This window comes from Anticarsia gemmatalis, chromosome 4, assembly GCF_050436995.1.
Source record: "Anticarsia gemmatalis isolate Benzon Research Colony breed Stoneville strain chromosome 4, ilAntGemm2 primary, whole genome shotgun sequence".
Classification (NCBI taxonomy): domain Eukaryota; kingdom Metazoa; phylum Arthropoda; class Insecta; order Lepidoptera; family Erebidae; genus Anticarsia; species Anticarsia gemmatalis.
In genome coordinates, this window is record NC_134748.1 from 11,636,118 (window position 1) to 11,652,781 (window position 16,664).

The 16,664-nt window shown below is 34.2% G+C and overlaps 3 protein-coding genes across 4 annotated transcripts in view; 2 read left to right on the forward strand and 1 right to left on the reverse strand.

Annotated features, from left to right (window-relative positions):
- Window positions 1-203: 203 nt before the first annotated feature.
- Window positions 204-4,226, reverse strand: LOC142972567 (putative RNA-binding protein 18). 2 transcript variants are annotated; one of them, XM_076113791.1, is made up of 5 exons: window positions 3,996-4,226; window positions 3,736-3,825; window positions 3,045-3,248; window positions 2,406-2,716; window positions 204-2,265 (listed from the first exon to the last, which is right to left on the reverse strand). In XM_076113791.1, the coding sequence occupies exons 1-4, from the start codon at window positions 4,008-4,010 to the stop codon at window positions 2,444-2,446; spliced, it is 582 nt and encodes a 193-aa protein (XP_075969906.1). In that variant the 5' UTR covers window positions 4,011-4,226; the 3' UTR covers window positions 204-2,265; window positions 2,406-2,443. The 2 variants fall into 2 exon arrangements, with proteins under 2 accessions (XP_075969906.1, XP_075969905.1); XM_076113790.1 differs by having other exon boundaries at window positions 204-2,716.
- Window positions 4,227-5,316: 1,090 nt separating this feature from the next.
- Window positions 5,317-6,530, forward strand: Polr2M (RNA polymerase II subunit M). Its single transcript, XM_076113792.1, has one exon. The coding sequence runs from the start codon at window positions 5,495-5,497 to the stop codon at window positions 6,428-6,430; it is 936 nt and encodes a 311-aa protein (XP_075969907.1). The 5' UTR covers window positions 5,317-5,494; the 3' UTR covers window positions 6,431-6,530.
- Window positions 6,531-7,333: 803 nt separating this feature from the next.
- Window positions 7,334-16,664, forward strand: part of LOC142972569 (SEC14-like protein 2) — a 43,368-nt gene continuing 34,037 nt past the window's right edge. The window contains exon 1 of the mRNA XM_076113793.1: window positions 7,334-7,531. Within this exon, the coding sequence (XP_075969908.1) occupies window positions 7,469-7,531 (63 nt within the window). The 5' untranslated portion in view covers window positions 7,334-7,468. The remainder of the gene's footprint in view (window positions 7,532-16,664) is intronic.

Below are 16,664 nucleotides of genomic sequence, written 5' to 3' on the forward strand. Positions count from 1 at the left end.
CCAAGGCAGTCTCTACTGTCTTGTCTGCTTGAGACACTCAAATGAAAAGGTATTCCTTATCCCAGATACCTACACCCAACCGCCAAAGGTCGATGCGAACTCGCTAAGACCACCGCGCCCGCAGCCACAGGCGTATACGGGCACAGGCACATAAGAATATGAAAGCAATCAAATAAGTTATTATAATAAATAAAACTACAGTATTAAATTTTGTTAAAAGCTAAATTTATTGACAATAACTCACACAGACCACATTGGTTAACTGTAAATATTTTGAACAATTTAAACTGAGTATTTATTAACTTGCATCCATTATCATTGCTTATAATTCGATGAATAGTAATATAATTATGCTAAATTCAACAAACTGACTCATATTGAACACAGTAATGGTATAAGGCTTACTTATTACTATTTTGTATAGATAGTAATGTCGAGAGATGTTCAAATTGCAAAATTATCACTATAATTTGTACATTATCGATTTACAAGATCGATCAAAGGAATAACTTGGGGCAGTGAGATTATTTCACAAATATAAGGCCAATCATTGACTAATGACTAATTCAAGAAACATAATTTCCCCTTAATGCCGCAATTAACCCAGTTTGGACAGTGCGCGCGTTTACTAACGTTTGTCCAGCGTAAGCGTTCGATGAACGTATGTATATCGTAAAAGCTGCGTGACGTTGGCCTCGCGTTTTCTTTGCTAACTGAATATTGTGTTATATAGCGCAGAACAGGCGTCAAACAAAATGGTTTAACATCTGGGCTACAAAGGATGGCGGCGACAACGTCATGTATGAATTGAATTGTGGGTATCTGGTCTGAGCACACGGTCAACAAACGCCTACGCTCCACAAACGTAAATGAGAAGGGACTCGAGGGCATTGCGCTGAGTGAGTTATTTTGACAGTACACAAAGAGATGCGGCTCAGTTTTCTAGCGAATGTGCGGCTCTTGAGCGCGACTATCCTAACTGGGCGCAATCTGTCAAATCCTACCCCCTTTTCATGTGACATAATATAACTAATATAGGTCCACAAAAATATTTGTATTATACAACAGCAAAATTGCTAAACACCGACATTACTATGCGCGTCTATTGATCAACAATCACTTATCAACTTAAAATCTAATTAAATACTGTAATACTTATAAATTAATCACTTGACAATGTTGTCCAACTAAGCAAATTAACTATACACGCTACTGTGAAGAATTAGAGACAAATTTTGGTTAATAGTTAGTAAAATGGCACATAGACAATCATGCAACACAATTTTTAAATAGACAAATTGATTAATTTATGGTTTACCAAGTATCTACTTTGAAAAATCTTCAATTATAACAAAGTCTGATCAAAATGACTATTAAGCGGATTGACTAATTAAGTTATTAGTGATTATTCCAACTGACTAATCAATTTTTATTATCATTGCTGTCAATACTTCAGTTCAAGATTTTCCCAAGTAGAGTGGTATCTTAAGACAATAAACACCTTTAGAAAACTGTAACTAGAGTAAAACCTGTAATAATTGATAGACATAGATAAAGAATATGTGATTAATGTCAATATACAAGTAATTCTAGCCAATCAACCCTGCTCTACGAGTGGTTTTTAAGCTCAACTTCAAGGGGGAATATTGGACACTAATTTTAATTGAGAAATTCGGCTTTCCATTTTAGGCTTAGTTCTAGCTTACTTTCCATTTTCCAAGCGTTTCAATAAGGGCTATTTATAATTGTGTAAATGATCGAGGATCGACGAATGTCACTGTTTCCAACCACACAATGGTATTCGTCAATTTGTAGTACTTCACCTTAGTGAAAACGCATCCTAATACCTGGAAATGAGCTTAAAAATCCACAAAATTCTAATTACATCAAATTCCTGGCAACAATTGATAGATTTAATAAATTCATCAAAAACTAATTTTACACATCCTAGATAAACAATACCCGATATTTGTTTGTTAGAATATAATTGAATAAGCAAGCCCGAGATTCAAGACCATTCACAGTAGCGTACTTCGGCAGGTTTAAGCTGCGCATCGACTGCTTCTGAATCGGAGCGTACGGACCGTATGGATCTGTCACTTTGTGTAAGTTGCTCTAGTCCAGTGGATGCCAGTCCATGCTGATCATTTCCTGGGTCAAAAACCGAATCAGTGTTTCGGTCTCCCGTCTGGCACTCAGTAGGAATGACCACAAAAAAAAACGACGTAGTATTGTAACTTTGTAAAAAACTAGTATCTTTTCATTCTGGAACAGAAAAGTAAAATTACTGGACACTGGTCAACACGCAAAATTCCGGGACAATCACGGAAATCCCAACCATCTGACAACCCTAGCAGATGGAACATAGAAATTAATACAAAGCAACAAATCCTTGCGATCCTTACGTTCCAATTTCGCGCAGCTTATGGCGGTGTGACTGTATCTATCTCTTCTTGTGGTAAGGGTGCCGTCGTCTGAACGAACTCACAGATTTATTTGGAGGTTGATGTTGTTTTGTCTGATACTGCGCAATAACAGGAGTCTCGTTAGCTGCCAGTTTGTTAATAACAAAATCATCCCCTGCTTTCATGTTCTCCATCATTTTCAGTTTAGCCTCAATTGACTGGATTGCTGTTTTCTTACTAAGTTTCAGTTCTGGTTTTGCACCTGCTAGTGCCGCGATGCCTAGTTCTGGCTTTGGCTTATCCTGGTCCTCCTGTAAATTTTATTATGTTGTTACTAAACATATATTCTGTCTTTAGTTTGGAATAAATAATTATTGATGTTGGTCAAAAACAGATTGTTACTAATGAGAGGCTAGGAGAGATTCAGGGGGAGATCTTTGTTTAATAATGAACATTATGTTACACTTATAGCACATTGGAATGTGTTTCATTACATACAAGATTAAAGTTATGAGCATAACCTAACAGCTATTCAGATCCTAAGTCAAGGCACATTAGTCTCTGTAGCAGTAAGTCATAATAATAACTGTAATATATTTTATATGAGCTAAAGTAACTAAGTATTTTAGAGCAACTTACAGTATTCTTAGCAAATTTGACACAGATCCTCTTGTTGCCAAGTAACTGTCCATTCAAGGAGCTCATAGCATTCAAAGCATCCTGCCTCAGCTTATACGTGACGAAGGCGAATCCGCGAGGCTGTCCCGCGCTCGGCCCGCTCCGGTGGAACAGCATGTCGAACTTCTCGATGTTTCCATACACACGGACCATTTTCAGTAGTTGATACCGGTAATGAGAAAAGGTAATTTATTAAAAATGTGTATAGGACAAGATGTATGGAAGTGAGTGAAGCAAAAAAAGGAGATTCTAGCAATAGCGATTTTCTGGTCCCTGCCTGCTTGAAAAAGATGTGAATTAAGCATATATTTACAGAAAAGATTTCAAAAGATAGTGACTTAAAAAAACTTGGGTATCTTAAGATTTGGACTGTGAAATATACAGTATTCAACTCTACACACAGTCAATCTAGCAGCAATTCTTCTCTGCTTTGGCTTGAGACTGCCCAATCTTTTTATGAAAAGTTACAACTAACATACCTGCTACTAAGGTTCGTACTGTTACAAGCTTAATATAATTGGAATTAAATAACTGACTTAGAACTTTTCACCATGGCCATAAATAAAGACCATGCTTGCAAGTTGCAACCTCCATTATGGCTCAAGTTTTGACACACAATAATATAGTACATTCAATAAAAGATAAAATAATCATACTCATTAACTCTCGTGTCCAGGTTGCCGATCCATAGCCGTTTTTCATACACATCGTTCTGTTGCATTGGCTCCAAACGCAGTGGCAGCTGGAAATAAATCATCATGCCATTATTTCTATGCTTTATTACTTTAATATTATATTTTGACCTTCTTTTTGAAACAAAGGGGAGTGTTACATAGTAATACTTTATTTATAGATAAACAGATAGAAAGTGCTAGAAACACATATACGAGATATTTATTGATCATAACATACCGTAGCGTCCTCCATTATATTCTTGAGATCAATACACAATTCCAACTCAGTATCACTCTAGAGAAGTGAGATCTTTCTTATCATAAATAGGCCATCACTTATTTAAGTGCAATTCACGATTTACTTGAAAATTGCGAGGGAAAGCACCATCGCGATATTATATTTCGGAGAATCACAAAGTATACACACGAAAAATGAGATTTTGTCACTTTTTCGACATTTCCAGATCGAATGAATATTTCTGAAAAAGAATGAAGTGAATGACAAAAATGACAATTTTATTTACCCGTTATATTTTTTTCTGGAATGATTTATTTGGGTATAAGTCTTTTTATCTTTTTCAGACAGCCAGCTGAGTAAGTATAGATCGAAAGATAGACCACCACACGAGAATTTGTGTTAAGTTTGGTTACACAATAAAGCAATAAGTACCTACAGGAGGAAATTGATAGGTAAACTAACCTACGTAAATAAAGGCGCTTCTAAACGGGCCATATTTTCCTGCAATATGTGGCTGCACTATTGGCAACTTATTGCTCGGCCATCACAAAAATATTTTATTGCAACGATGGCCGAGCAATCTATGGCCGAGCCATGTGTTGCAATATGTCTGTCAATAGTATGGAGCATGATGCAGACTCCTAAACGGGCCACACAAACCGGCAATAATGGCTGACGAAATCACACTCGTCGCAGCAGCCTATATTGTTTTACAAGAAAAATCAAAAAGGAAATAGCAGAGACAGTGGATTCGACCTTACTTAAATAGGCGTGAAACATTAGACAATTAATGTCAAGAATTAATGCTGGATAAAAAACTATTTTCCAACTTTTCAATTAATTAAATTTAATTTTTAATCAATTTAGTCATTCAAAAAAATATAAGCATATTTATCTGATTAGTTGAAAATAGTATGAGTGTAATGGAACACATCAAATGATACCGATATGATGATAATAAATATACATCGCGTAGAAAAGGATGCACTATATCATAACAAAAGTGAGCGACTGAAACAACAATAAAACTGGCCGGGCAACATTGCCGTAAAATCGGTAGCTCAGCGATCGTCCGGCAACCTATCAAAACAATATCGGCCATTCGCTGCAATATCAAAAATGTGTGGCTATGTGTCTGAGACATTGCTGCAATATTGCTGCAATATTGCGTAGTATGGCTGGAGTTGCTCGCAATATGTCCGGCAAGTATGTTGCAGCCACATATTGCAGGAAAATATGGCCCGTTTAGAAGCGCCTTTAGTCTACTCCTAATTTTTGTGTTATCTGTAGAATATGAAAATGACACATACTGCATGACATTCAAAATGTGTCATGTGTCATTTGATGAGTAAACTCGGTGGGAAAATAATAACATAACCTTCAAACTGCGTCAATAAGAATAAGTTACGATAATTTAGCGTTATTTATTTTAATATTGTCGCCGAAGCTGGATTACAAAACAAACCACTATGATAATTCGATTTACATGTTCTTAAATTATGAAGAAAATTATACGGAAAATTCCGGGAGAGCTGCCGCCCCCGCCAAAAAGTGAAATTGATGGAAAAATTACTGATTTATCTTCGAAAAGTATTCCAGAACTTTGTGAGTTACGTGATAGACAACTAAAACTTCTTAATAATAAGTCATTCATATCTAAACTAGCCGATAAAGGTGCTAAAATCCAAGCTTTCCATGACAAAATTGTGAGTGAGTTGAATGCTAAGCAAAATGAAGATGAAGCTTGTCGGATGTTCAATGAACTGAAACTGGGCGGTGTGGATAAGAATACAGTACAGCAGGTAGAATGGACGGGCAAAATAGAAAAGAAGAGAGATGCATTCCTTGATTCTGACGACGACAGTGAACCTGAAGATGTGTTACATATACTTAGTCAAAGTACTGCTAAGGAAAAACGAGTAAAAGTATTACAACCGGAAAAACCACTAATAACTTCTGAAGACTTATTAAAAATAGGTGAACTTCCTCATGTTAAGTACATAGTAGAAAAAACTGAGATTAAAGCCAAACCCAAACAGGTAGATCAATTCAAACCTTACAAGACCACTATTACAGATGTACATAATCCTAATAAAGAAATACAGAGAAAGAAACATAAGCATTGGGAGGTGACAGCTGCTACTCCACCTCCTATTGTCCATGGTCCTGCCAAGGTATTGTCTATTGAAGAGTCTTTGAAGTTGCAAAAAGAATATAATTTACATTTGAAGGAGATAGAGGCGCAGCATGCTGCTCAGAAATTGTTGGAGCGAACAGGAATCAAGATGGCAGAGTTGCCCGCAGACAAGAGTAATTTTAATAAGTACAGAGATTTAGATAGTGATGATGAGTCAGACCCCGAAGGGAGTGATAAAGAAGTTCATGATGATGAGGCCATAGACAGAGGAGGAGTGGTTTTCACTGTTATGAAATAAGATTTTACACTCTCAAATTTCTTATTTCAAAAAATATCTGGAGTTGGAATTAAGATTTTTGTATAAGATAAATGAAATAAAATAATTATGAATTTTTCAATGCAAAATTTTATTTATTTCTATGCTCCTTAGCAGAATTCTGGTTCAACATGGTACCTTCACCTATACAATATGATGCTTATTGGATAACAACTTTAGGTAGCTATGGTGTGGTATATTGACTATAATTAATCTAATGGCCCATAACGTGTCAAACAAAATGTATTATTATATTAAGTTATTTTTAGAAAAAATATTGCTAAACAAGTTGCACCACTTACTTTTAAAATTAGGCATATTTGAATAATAAAGAAATAAAATATTTTATGGCCTATCTGACTGAGGGAGCAAGGTTAAAATATACATAATAATTAAAATATCTGATTAGTTGAATTTATTGACATAGGATATTAGATTGAACTATTTTCTATTCTATAATAAATTTAACATAAGTACAAGAGGTCAAAACAGTAAAAAGTTGATTGCAACCATGTCTAATTAATTCAATAAATTCATTTATAATATTTTACTATATGTTTCCGTGTACAATATTGTTATGTAAAAAGATTTACCGTTGCCCTACGAGCCTTTCGACAAATTTAAAAAAAAATAAAAATAGTCCAAAGAATCTTAGAAAGAGTTTTCACATGTCGAATGACTACGCGAGGTGCACTCGCGTAGTTGTCCGTAGAACTTATTCGACAAGTAAACACCCATGACAAAGTAATGGATTATATTATCTTAATTGATTGTCTAATTGTAATTATTACTACTTAATTAGTATCAAGCATTTCGTGTTTAGCGTGTGGTAGAGCACTGTTCGTTTTTGCGTTGACTAACAACGACGACGTTCAGAAACCCAAACCTTTCAATTTTAATTCGTTCGTACAGTCATTCGGCCGCGCGCGCTCGCGTCCATTACACGCGTACCCGGTTCGTAGTCCCGAGAGTCCGCAACTCTCTATTTCTATCGATATTTAATTCGATTTTTTTGTGAAAATGGCACCTGCTTCCGACAAAGTCGTGGGGATTGATGATGACCAGCTATTCGCGCTAATGAAAGTAAGTAAATCAATTTATTTACAGTGACAGTACTTACAGCGGAATTTGATATTTGTTTTGTTTCCTAGATGTAAGTGGTTTGATGAATTTCATATTTAATCGTATTACAATGTAGGTCAGTAACCTTTGTGCTGGTCAATTCTACATCGTCAGCGTTTTAGTGACCGAATTTAATGAAATATTCTTTATAATCAGCAAATAGGCAACTCTTCTAGTCATAGTTGAGTAGTTACCTTACCTACTTAAGTTTTTACATTCCTGTAACTGGTATAAGGTGCTCAGGCATTTCAAGTTTGAGGAACTAAAAATGCATTTATTAGTTTTCTTGTAAACGTGTGCGTTGTGATGTAAATAAACAATGACAATTCACATCCTCGCGTCCAACAATGCACGCACACTCAAGGTTTTTTATTGCAAACAAAAATAAATAAGAACAGTTTTATTTGTGTAATTAGGCTTTGTTTTCGCAAGTTTGAAACTAACGAGAACATACCAGCCAGTGTTAGACTTATCGGACTGACAATAGTTACAATCGTACAGTCGCGGGTTCCAATTCTTAAGTAGCACATAATAGATTAGTATTTTGCTACTAAGTATAGAAACACTTTAGATCGTTCTATTTATAATACTTTATTGTCCCTATTTTGGGACCGAAGGTCAGCTTGCACCAATTTGAATAAAGTGGATAAAAAATTTGCCGTACAAAGTAAAATACATTTTCGTGGGGTTCGCAATTTATAAGGTTACAATAACACTTGTAAAATTACGTAAAACTTAAATAAAATCAATCAAAACAGTCCTATCAGCATTAATCGTACCTACGTAATGAGCTCGATAATATTCCTGATAAACGGACATAACATGCAGATTAAAATAATCTTTGTTTGAGCATGACATTTTAATACCATATTGTATGAAAAATAATGGTGATTATGTTTACTTTTCCGCGTTGACGCAAAGAGCTTTTGTTAAATCAATTAGGCACTTTTTGTTTTACTATAAAAAACTCATAAACACGTTTAGATAACACTTACTAATGTTTTTAGTCCGTCTTTAGGATGTGTATATTATCACTTGAATACACTTGTAAAGTAAATAGGAATAGTTTCTTAGTAGGTATCTATTACTTAAAATCCCGGAATACTACTGTACCATTGTATCTTGACGGTCTCTCCTCTACTTAAAAGCTTTAAAACGTAGTCTAGGTACCTACCTATAATTGTATGCTAAGGGTACCTACATTCGAAATAAAAAAACATACATAGGTACAGTCGAATTGAGAACCTCCTCCTTTTTTTAAGTCGGTTAAAAATAAAACTATCATGTATTTTTTGCAGTCTTATTTTATTAACAACCCACAGCATTAGATCATTAGTTACTTCTTGTTTGTTTTTTTCTTGAATAGGTAGAATTTTCTTAGAGCTGTTCATGTTCAGTCGCACATTATGACGGATTTAATCTGTAGGTCAAATGAACCCAGATGAGGTAGTCGTATTAATTACATTAATTTGTAGTGTTACAGGACTAGGTCTATAATTATTTGTACCTGTTCAAATTGTATTCTGTACGTAATTACGTCTATATGCGATATTACGACAATCAATGTAACTTTGTAACAGTCTTTGGACTTATTTTTACATGGTAACTCTAACGGAGAAACAGTTTCATTTCATGTGTTCCAATAATATAGTCGTGATAAGAAAAATAAAAAAAAGTAAATCGCATTTTTTCAACAACAATGTTCGACAAATACATCTGCGTTCAAGTTATTCCTCGAAAATAGTAAGCTTATAATGTCAAAACTAGCCCAAAGTCGATTTATGAGATACGGATTAACTTCTTGACAGATAGCGTGATAGCAAACGCATGATTAATAAAATTTTGTTAAACTAATCTACTACTAATCGATACACGAATATTATAAGTGGTACAATTGGTTTATGAGTTATGACAATAGTGTTTAAAAAAAAAGTTGTCAGTCTGATACTATACGACTTTTAAAAAAATCACGATTATATTTTTTAAATTAACTTTTTAAAGAGCACACAGACATGTCGCATGTTCTAGTTTTCAGAGTCAGTTGTGCAATACTACCGATCGACCTAGATATTAGTTTCAATGAAATATTGCGACCTGTGAATGTATTATTAGAATGCAATTTAATGCATTCGATGCATATTTAATATTCCCTCATAAAATTTAATGATCTTGCTGCAATCTGCAATTAGTCAATAACGACACTGGTGCTGTCATGATGGAAGTGTAGACTATAAAATAATAATGCTCAAGATTTATTACATAAAATTAATTAATTAAATAAATCGTTTAGCTGAGTGTCCCCAGAACTGTTGGCCTTTTTTAATATCAGTGCTGACCCTGTCTAGGGGCTCATTTTCGAAAAATGACTTTTCTGTCGTTGATACAGATCTCCAACTTTCTCCACGCTAAAGTTTATTATAATCGGTTCTCAGATAAAACCGTAGCCGACAGACTTTAGCATCCTACTTAATACTATAAACACGAAAGATTGTAAGTATGGATGGATGTATGTGTACGAAAAATCTACGAGGCAGATTTTTTTATAAATTTGGTACTCTGATAGCTATTACTTTTTACCCCGGCAAATCTTTTCAAGCGGACGAAGTTGCAGGCAGAACTGTTATGAATGTTCTCGGTATGTAATTTGTTGTAAATTCATCATTAATCAAAATGTAATTTGATTGAGATTATTAGGTTTTAATTATATGTCTAACAATCGCTGATTACTCTTAAAACTAGATTGCACAATCTCCCTTCGCAGTTGCATCCATCGTTATCATAAACAAACAAGTTTCTCGAATAAATAAGTTTATTTTTAGAACCACATTAACGAAACTTCGTTGAGGAAATTTCCGTCCTTCAATAAGGGCTTGTTGTTACAAAAGTTAAAATAATTATTTATACAAGTTTCTAAATCGACATTATTTTTGCTGTTGACTAAATCGCAACTGAAGTGTAAAATTTTCGCAACGCCTTATCTAAATTATGCTCATAACGTAGAGCTCTGAAATTGCCAAATAAGTGTGAAATATGTATCAAAATTATGTATGGCACATTAGGCTTAATGAGTTCGACATTGCACACAATACCATAGCATTGCGATCAAAAAGTTTGGTCCATGAAGGTCTATAATTCTACTCTATACTTACTTTAAAAAGAAACCTTCATGGTTTCCGAACTTTTTGGTCCAAAAATTGTAGTTCATGAATAAAAATGTTGGTTTATTTCCTCAGGAACATCATTAACTTATTTATCTCTTACGAAAATCTGGATCTTTATCTGTAATGTTAATAGAAATTAGTGTAATCTTTTCTAATCCGGTGAATTAATGAATAATTTTTATTTTAAACGCTTTTGCCATTTTTGAGAATTAACGGTCTAATAAAAATACGAACTGATAAAAAGATGCTATTTTCTTAACTTCACAAGTTTGCAACCTTTATAATTTAATAGTATCGAAGCTCTTTGATTATATTGCTAACATGCATTTAATCTGTGCATGTGCTTAAAACATCAGAAGGTCGTATTAATTTGTATTATTTATCGACACGAAGGAAAAAAATACTCGTGAATTACTTTATTCGTTTTGGTTTATCAATTTGTATACTCCACTTAAAAGTTAACGTTTAATCGACTAGTCTTACATGGTATAGGTAGTTTTATAACCCAGGTATCTGGCGTGTGGAGTTCCGAAAGGCAGTCGTTGACACAACGGCTACTGAGAGGCACCATAATAATCTAAAAATGGACATTATTTTGTCTTCAACTCTCCGCAGACTTATTTCGGCAACCACTACTTATATCAATCTGATACTTACTCAAGAATTTGACAAAAATAAATAATATAAAGTTAACCATTTAGAATGTAAGTAGCAGTAGTTACATTCTCCCAACTTGCTACACGTCTATGAAACAGTAGGATCTCTGTTGCAAGTCGTTACAAAATGTTTGTATTACGCACTTAGCCGCTCGACGTCTGTCAACGTACCGACGACGGGTAAGTGCGTCGTAAACTCATATACTTACCGCTCTTATGTAGAAAGTGTGGTGTTAAATGGACCTTTTAAAGGTGGGTTAAATATGATCGTAGGTTGGTAACCGATCAAGAAAGTTAGCCAGCGTAAAACAATTTCGGCAGTGATATTGGCCCTTTTAAAGATGCTTAGGAAAATAAATTGAATTAATAATTACTTATCATTTAACAACTCTCTCACGATCATCTGATTCCAAACTAAGCACAGCTTGTACTATGGTTACCAACTCGGCTACAACTAGGCTTAAAACAAATACTCGTGCTCATCACACACATATTTGTCCTGATAGGATCCAAATTCACCACAAGCGAAGTGACAGTTATTGCAGCAAAGCGATCACGTTAACCACTGCGCAAAAGTTTAAGTTAAACTGGTCAATATCTGCTAAAACCATCGCTCTATTCTATGATAACAGTCGGTATAGAGCCTCGTAGTTTTATAATTATACCTATAAAGGATATCTTGTCTGAAGCCTTGGCCTATGTTGATATTTACGCTTAATAATTACCTATGATATATTATTATAAATATCAGTTTCATTATAATGTATTTCTATTTTAGTCCTTATTTTCTCACAATGAACAATAAGTATGAGGAAGGAAATTATATATAGCTACATATACTTTTTATTAAAGATCTTATATGTCTCGTAAAAGAACAATTTTATTAATTTATACGTAACATAACATTCGAATACATATGAATATAATAAATACAATATTATGAAAATATTATGCATAGATGTAATAAACCTAATTATTTTTTGAAATCGTTAGCCTCAGGTATTGGCTCAGGCCGAATGGGAGTATTACGGCGTGCATAGACAGCCATAGATAATACGGCCAAGATTGCATATTGCATACGTCGATCTCATAAGTGTCAATAAACCTAGAACTGACCACATAGCCTCACGAACACATAATAAAATAATCTACATGCATATTATGTAAAATGGTGGTTAAAGAATATGGTGGACATTCTCGACTTAGCTAAAACTTATTGTGTGGTGTTTTACCGCGCTTACACACATTATAACTAGTATGCGCGCAACATTTTAACTTTGCCTGTCAAATATAGCAGAAAACAGCAAGACACTACGGGGAAAGAGAAAAATAAAAAGAAAGGATTGTAAAAAAAGTAGACGCTATTATATTATTATACATCTTAGTTAACTGTACCTACTCCTCTGTCTTATTCGATTTTTGCGCCGCTTGGATGGTGTAAAAAGTAGGGCGTTGCTTGAGTGCCTAAATATAGGGTGTTACATACAAAAAGGTCTTACTTAGGATCTATGTCGTATCTCTAAACCGTAGCAGAACTGTGAGCAACTTTGATGCGTGTCTCCAGGCGCCATTTTCTTACTATTTGCTGCTATTATCAGACAGTACAGTATAATACGCATGCTATCCTAGAACACTCAGCACATCATAATCAATATTATTAGCTGTGAACAAAATTTTCAAACAAAATTACCTATAAATTATCCAGACGGTAAAAAAACAGTTTTTTGTAATCTAGTACAAATACATGAAGTTCAAACAGTTTATAGCGGTTAATTCAGTTATTCGGTTGTTACTCAACGTTGTTAATTTATTCAACTAGGCATCGTAACGGAAATAATAGTTATTATGCAACTAACTTACGGTTCACAATCATTTGGTTCGCGCGCAATCAATGTTGTTCGGGTGGTTTATTTCGGAACTTGGCTGTAATTTTTAAATTCTGCGATTTAATTATCGTTTGTTCACAACAGCCTACTGTAATACATTCTCCATTAAGTGCGACCGGTAATGTAGAACTTAAAAGTCTTCTAATAATCATTTTATTAGGTTTGTCAATTGTAGCTAATCATAAGTCTTTCATGATTCCGAGCCAGCTAAAAATCTGCTGGTAAACGAAACTAATGATTACTAATTAAATAAAAGATCTGGTCCATTCACGGAACATTCTGAAAACAACAATAATAATATTATGTACCTACCAATTTCTTTTATTTTCTTTACGTGTACGTGTAAACTACACGTTATGTGTCTTGTTTCTTTTTGACTTTCAGGGCCTTTGCGCCCGACCTTTGCCCGCCGTTCATTTATTTAGTTTTACATGCAGCCTATAAACAAAACTAGTATTTATTTTATAATCTGTTAACCCGTTGATTACCACAGTGTACTTAATAAATGCAGTGACTTTGATTATAACCGGTAGCCTATGTCGAGTGTTGACCTCCTCGGATTAAATCAAGGTTTGAGATCCTTTTTAGGACACTGTGACGTTTGATGCATTAGATATCATTTCTTGATACTTGAGACAGACGTATTTGATAGTAAGCAATCACCATTTAGAAAAAGTTTTTCTGATTTAACATTTATTCTTTCACAACTTGATAAAGTGGTGTAATTTTAATCCTGATATTTGTTCGTCAAATTGTTAAGTCGATTATGTCAATACCCGGAACATAGTACAAAAGAGGTCATGAGATCATCATCATTGCTTCTCACAATCACAAAAATAAAAGGCTAACGACTGAAGATTTAATGAATTGAAGGTAACGTAATTCTATGTCGGTTTTTTCGACTGCACATTTGTAAAGAAATAACGAGGAAGTACTTTATCAAGTCGTCTTATTCAAACACATAATGTGTAAATAATTCTACATGCAATAAATAACGAAAGGTACAATCTTTAACTTTCCATTTCAACGTAACACGGTTTCTGTCATGTTGCTCGATTTTTTACGGTTCATTCACGTAATGATCGCACAATATCGGTTAACAATGGCGCCTCTGGCCGGTGAATACTCTGTGGCGTGAGAAAATAAATTTGAGAAAATAATACAGAGTGAAAGGAAATCAATCAACGAGAAAGAGAGTGACATAAAATTAAATATCAAAATCAATTAGAATTTTATTTTTAATCTAGGTAGGTATATTGAAATAGCCTTTTTACTTTCATTTTTTATCGAATTTTGGTTCTTCTTTTTTACAAGTACACGAGTTTTACAACACTTTAATTACCATTAAAAACAAAAAAAAATCAAGAAATTTACAAATCTGATAGGTAATTAAGATACTACAAAAGAGCATGTCAGTTCAAAGGCAGAGCCCCTGTTTTCCTGAAAGAATTACAAGAAATTTGTAAGGAGTCAGCACCTACCTTTTGCCGAATTTTTACGCCTTAGTTTTTTGTGTTAAATGCCTGCTGATCTTGTTAGTAAACAAATCACAAATATAGTAAACAAGAAGTATTCAAAAGAAACTTAGCATTAAAAACTGCATGGATGTGTCCGAGGTCGTCCATTATGTGCCGTAACTTAAGTAAAGGCACTATGTAAGACTGAGTGCTGTTTTACGATCTGTGCTATTAACTGTTACGCCGCTTACGTCGCCATTATGTCGACAAAATATGACTGTTTGTGTTTATTTTATTACCATGTATAATATAGTATTGGATTGTTGCAAAGCAAAATAAAGAGGTTGAATGTCCTGAAATTATCCTGGTAGGTGCATACTCGGCTATTTTAATCCTAACGCTATGATATTATTTTATCGATTATCCTAATGATTTACGAAACGCATTTCGAATAAGGCTCATGTTTTACTTCTTTGCTATGTTAGATGGGCCTACGACATGTTTTGTTTGTTTATTTTGTTTTAAAAAAGACAGCTCCCGCACTAAGAATTGCTCTTGTGTCGCGGGGACTTTTACAAACATGTACAACCAGACCCGAAACAATCACTTGTGGATCGCACAAATAATTGCTCCGTGTGGGAATCGAACCCACGACCACCGTAAGAAGCAGTGGTATCGGCGTGGCGACCTAAACCACTACGCCACGGAGGCAGCCAAAACACGTGCCTGTTCAAAATAACGTAATCAATAAATTTCCATCTCTATCGCTAGCTCTTGTAATGAGTATTATCACTCCATTAATTTACCATTTATGCACATAGGGCAGTCTCTACTAAATTTCTTTTTCTAGCTCAATTTATCATTTTTTTCAAACATTCAAAAGTATAGTTAATGCTAAGCGCAGACAACCACACAATCCTTCCAGATTCCTCTACACTAGAGGTACTAGTAGGTACCGTAACAAATCTTACTCAAGCAAGCCCGAAGAGTCAAATCAGCACTACAGTGGCAAACATTTCAAGCTCTAGGTAAAGGTGAAAATAATTGTCGTAACTAAGTAAGCATGAAGATGCTCAATTACCCGCCATTATAGATAAAATCGTACTCTAAAGATTCATGTTATTAAACAGTAGCTTGTAAGATTGTATGACAAAATCCATTATTATCGATATTACGTTGTATTGCATAAACTCTCAACGCGCTTACTTCGGTAATGGACTGCATTGCATAAATCGTCTAACGATACCCGATTTTCTTGTAGGCATTAAAAAGCGATCTGCGTTTGCGTGAATTAAAAAAAAATACAGTAATGGCGGCAAAATTATGTAAGACATTTGTCAAATAGTAGTTTACGTAAAGCGTTTGTTTATATTTTAGAAGTTAGAAAAATAATAGCTTGAGGAGTTAGTTAGGTTTTCCTAAATTATTTCAAGCTATTATTTGCAATACTTTAATCGTGTGAAAATCAATGAAACATGCATTCAAATAGTTTTTGTTACACGTCTGGCAGGCGAGTTATTTATATATCCTACGTATACCTAAGTATCCGTTTATTTTTTAAAATTCTGGCATGATGTATGAATATGTTGATTTGAACTTTGTCTTGAATAGATAATGTTTAGTTCAGATATTTCAAAATTTTCGCCGTCAATGCCAATTGTTACAAGCACAACGAAAATTGAATCAAAAGAATAACTTTCGTCATCTTTACGAGCATCATAATTTTAAAGAACTTATTTCATAAAATAAATACAATAAAAAGGCGATTACCGTCACCACAAGAAACTCGTTTTGGTTAAGGACTAAAGAGTCACTTATTTTTTGCTTTCTTTCTAGCCAGAGTTGAGTTGTGTCTTTTTGAGTCTGTTTTTTCATAACATATATTATGTAGTTAGGTACTATTAATCATGATTAAACGTCATAAAGACTAGAAT

Excerpts from the sequence above, each read along its gene's own strand:
- Polr2M (XM_076113792.1), top strand. The coding sequence starts at position 5,495 with ATGAAGAAAATTATACGGAAAATTCCGGGAGAGCTGCCGCCCCCGCCA.
- LOC142972567 (XM_076113791.1), bottom strand. Across the intron at positions 3,249-3,735 it reads ACACGAGAGTTAATGAGTAT|CAACTACTGAAAATGGTCCG; the intron begins GATTATTTTATC and ends CATTACCGGTAT. Across the intron at positions 2,717-3,044 it reads TCAAATTTGCTAAGAATACT|GAGGACCAGGATAAGCCAAA; the intron begins GTAAGTTGCTCT and ends TAAAATTTACAG.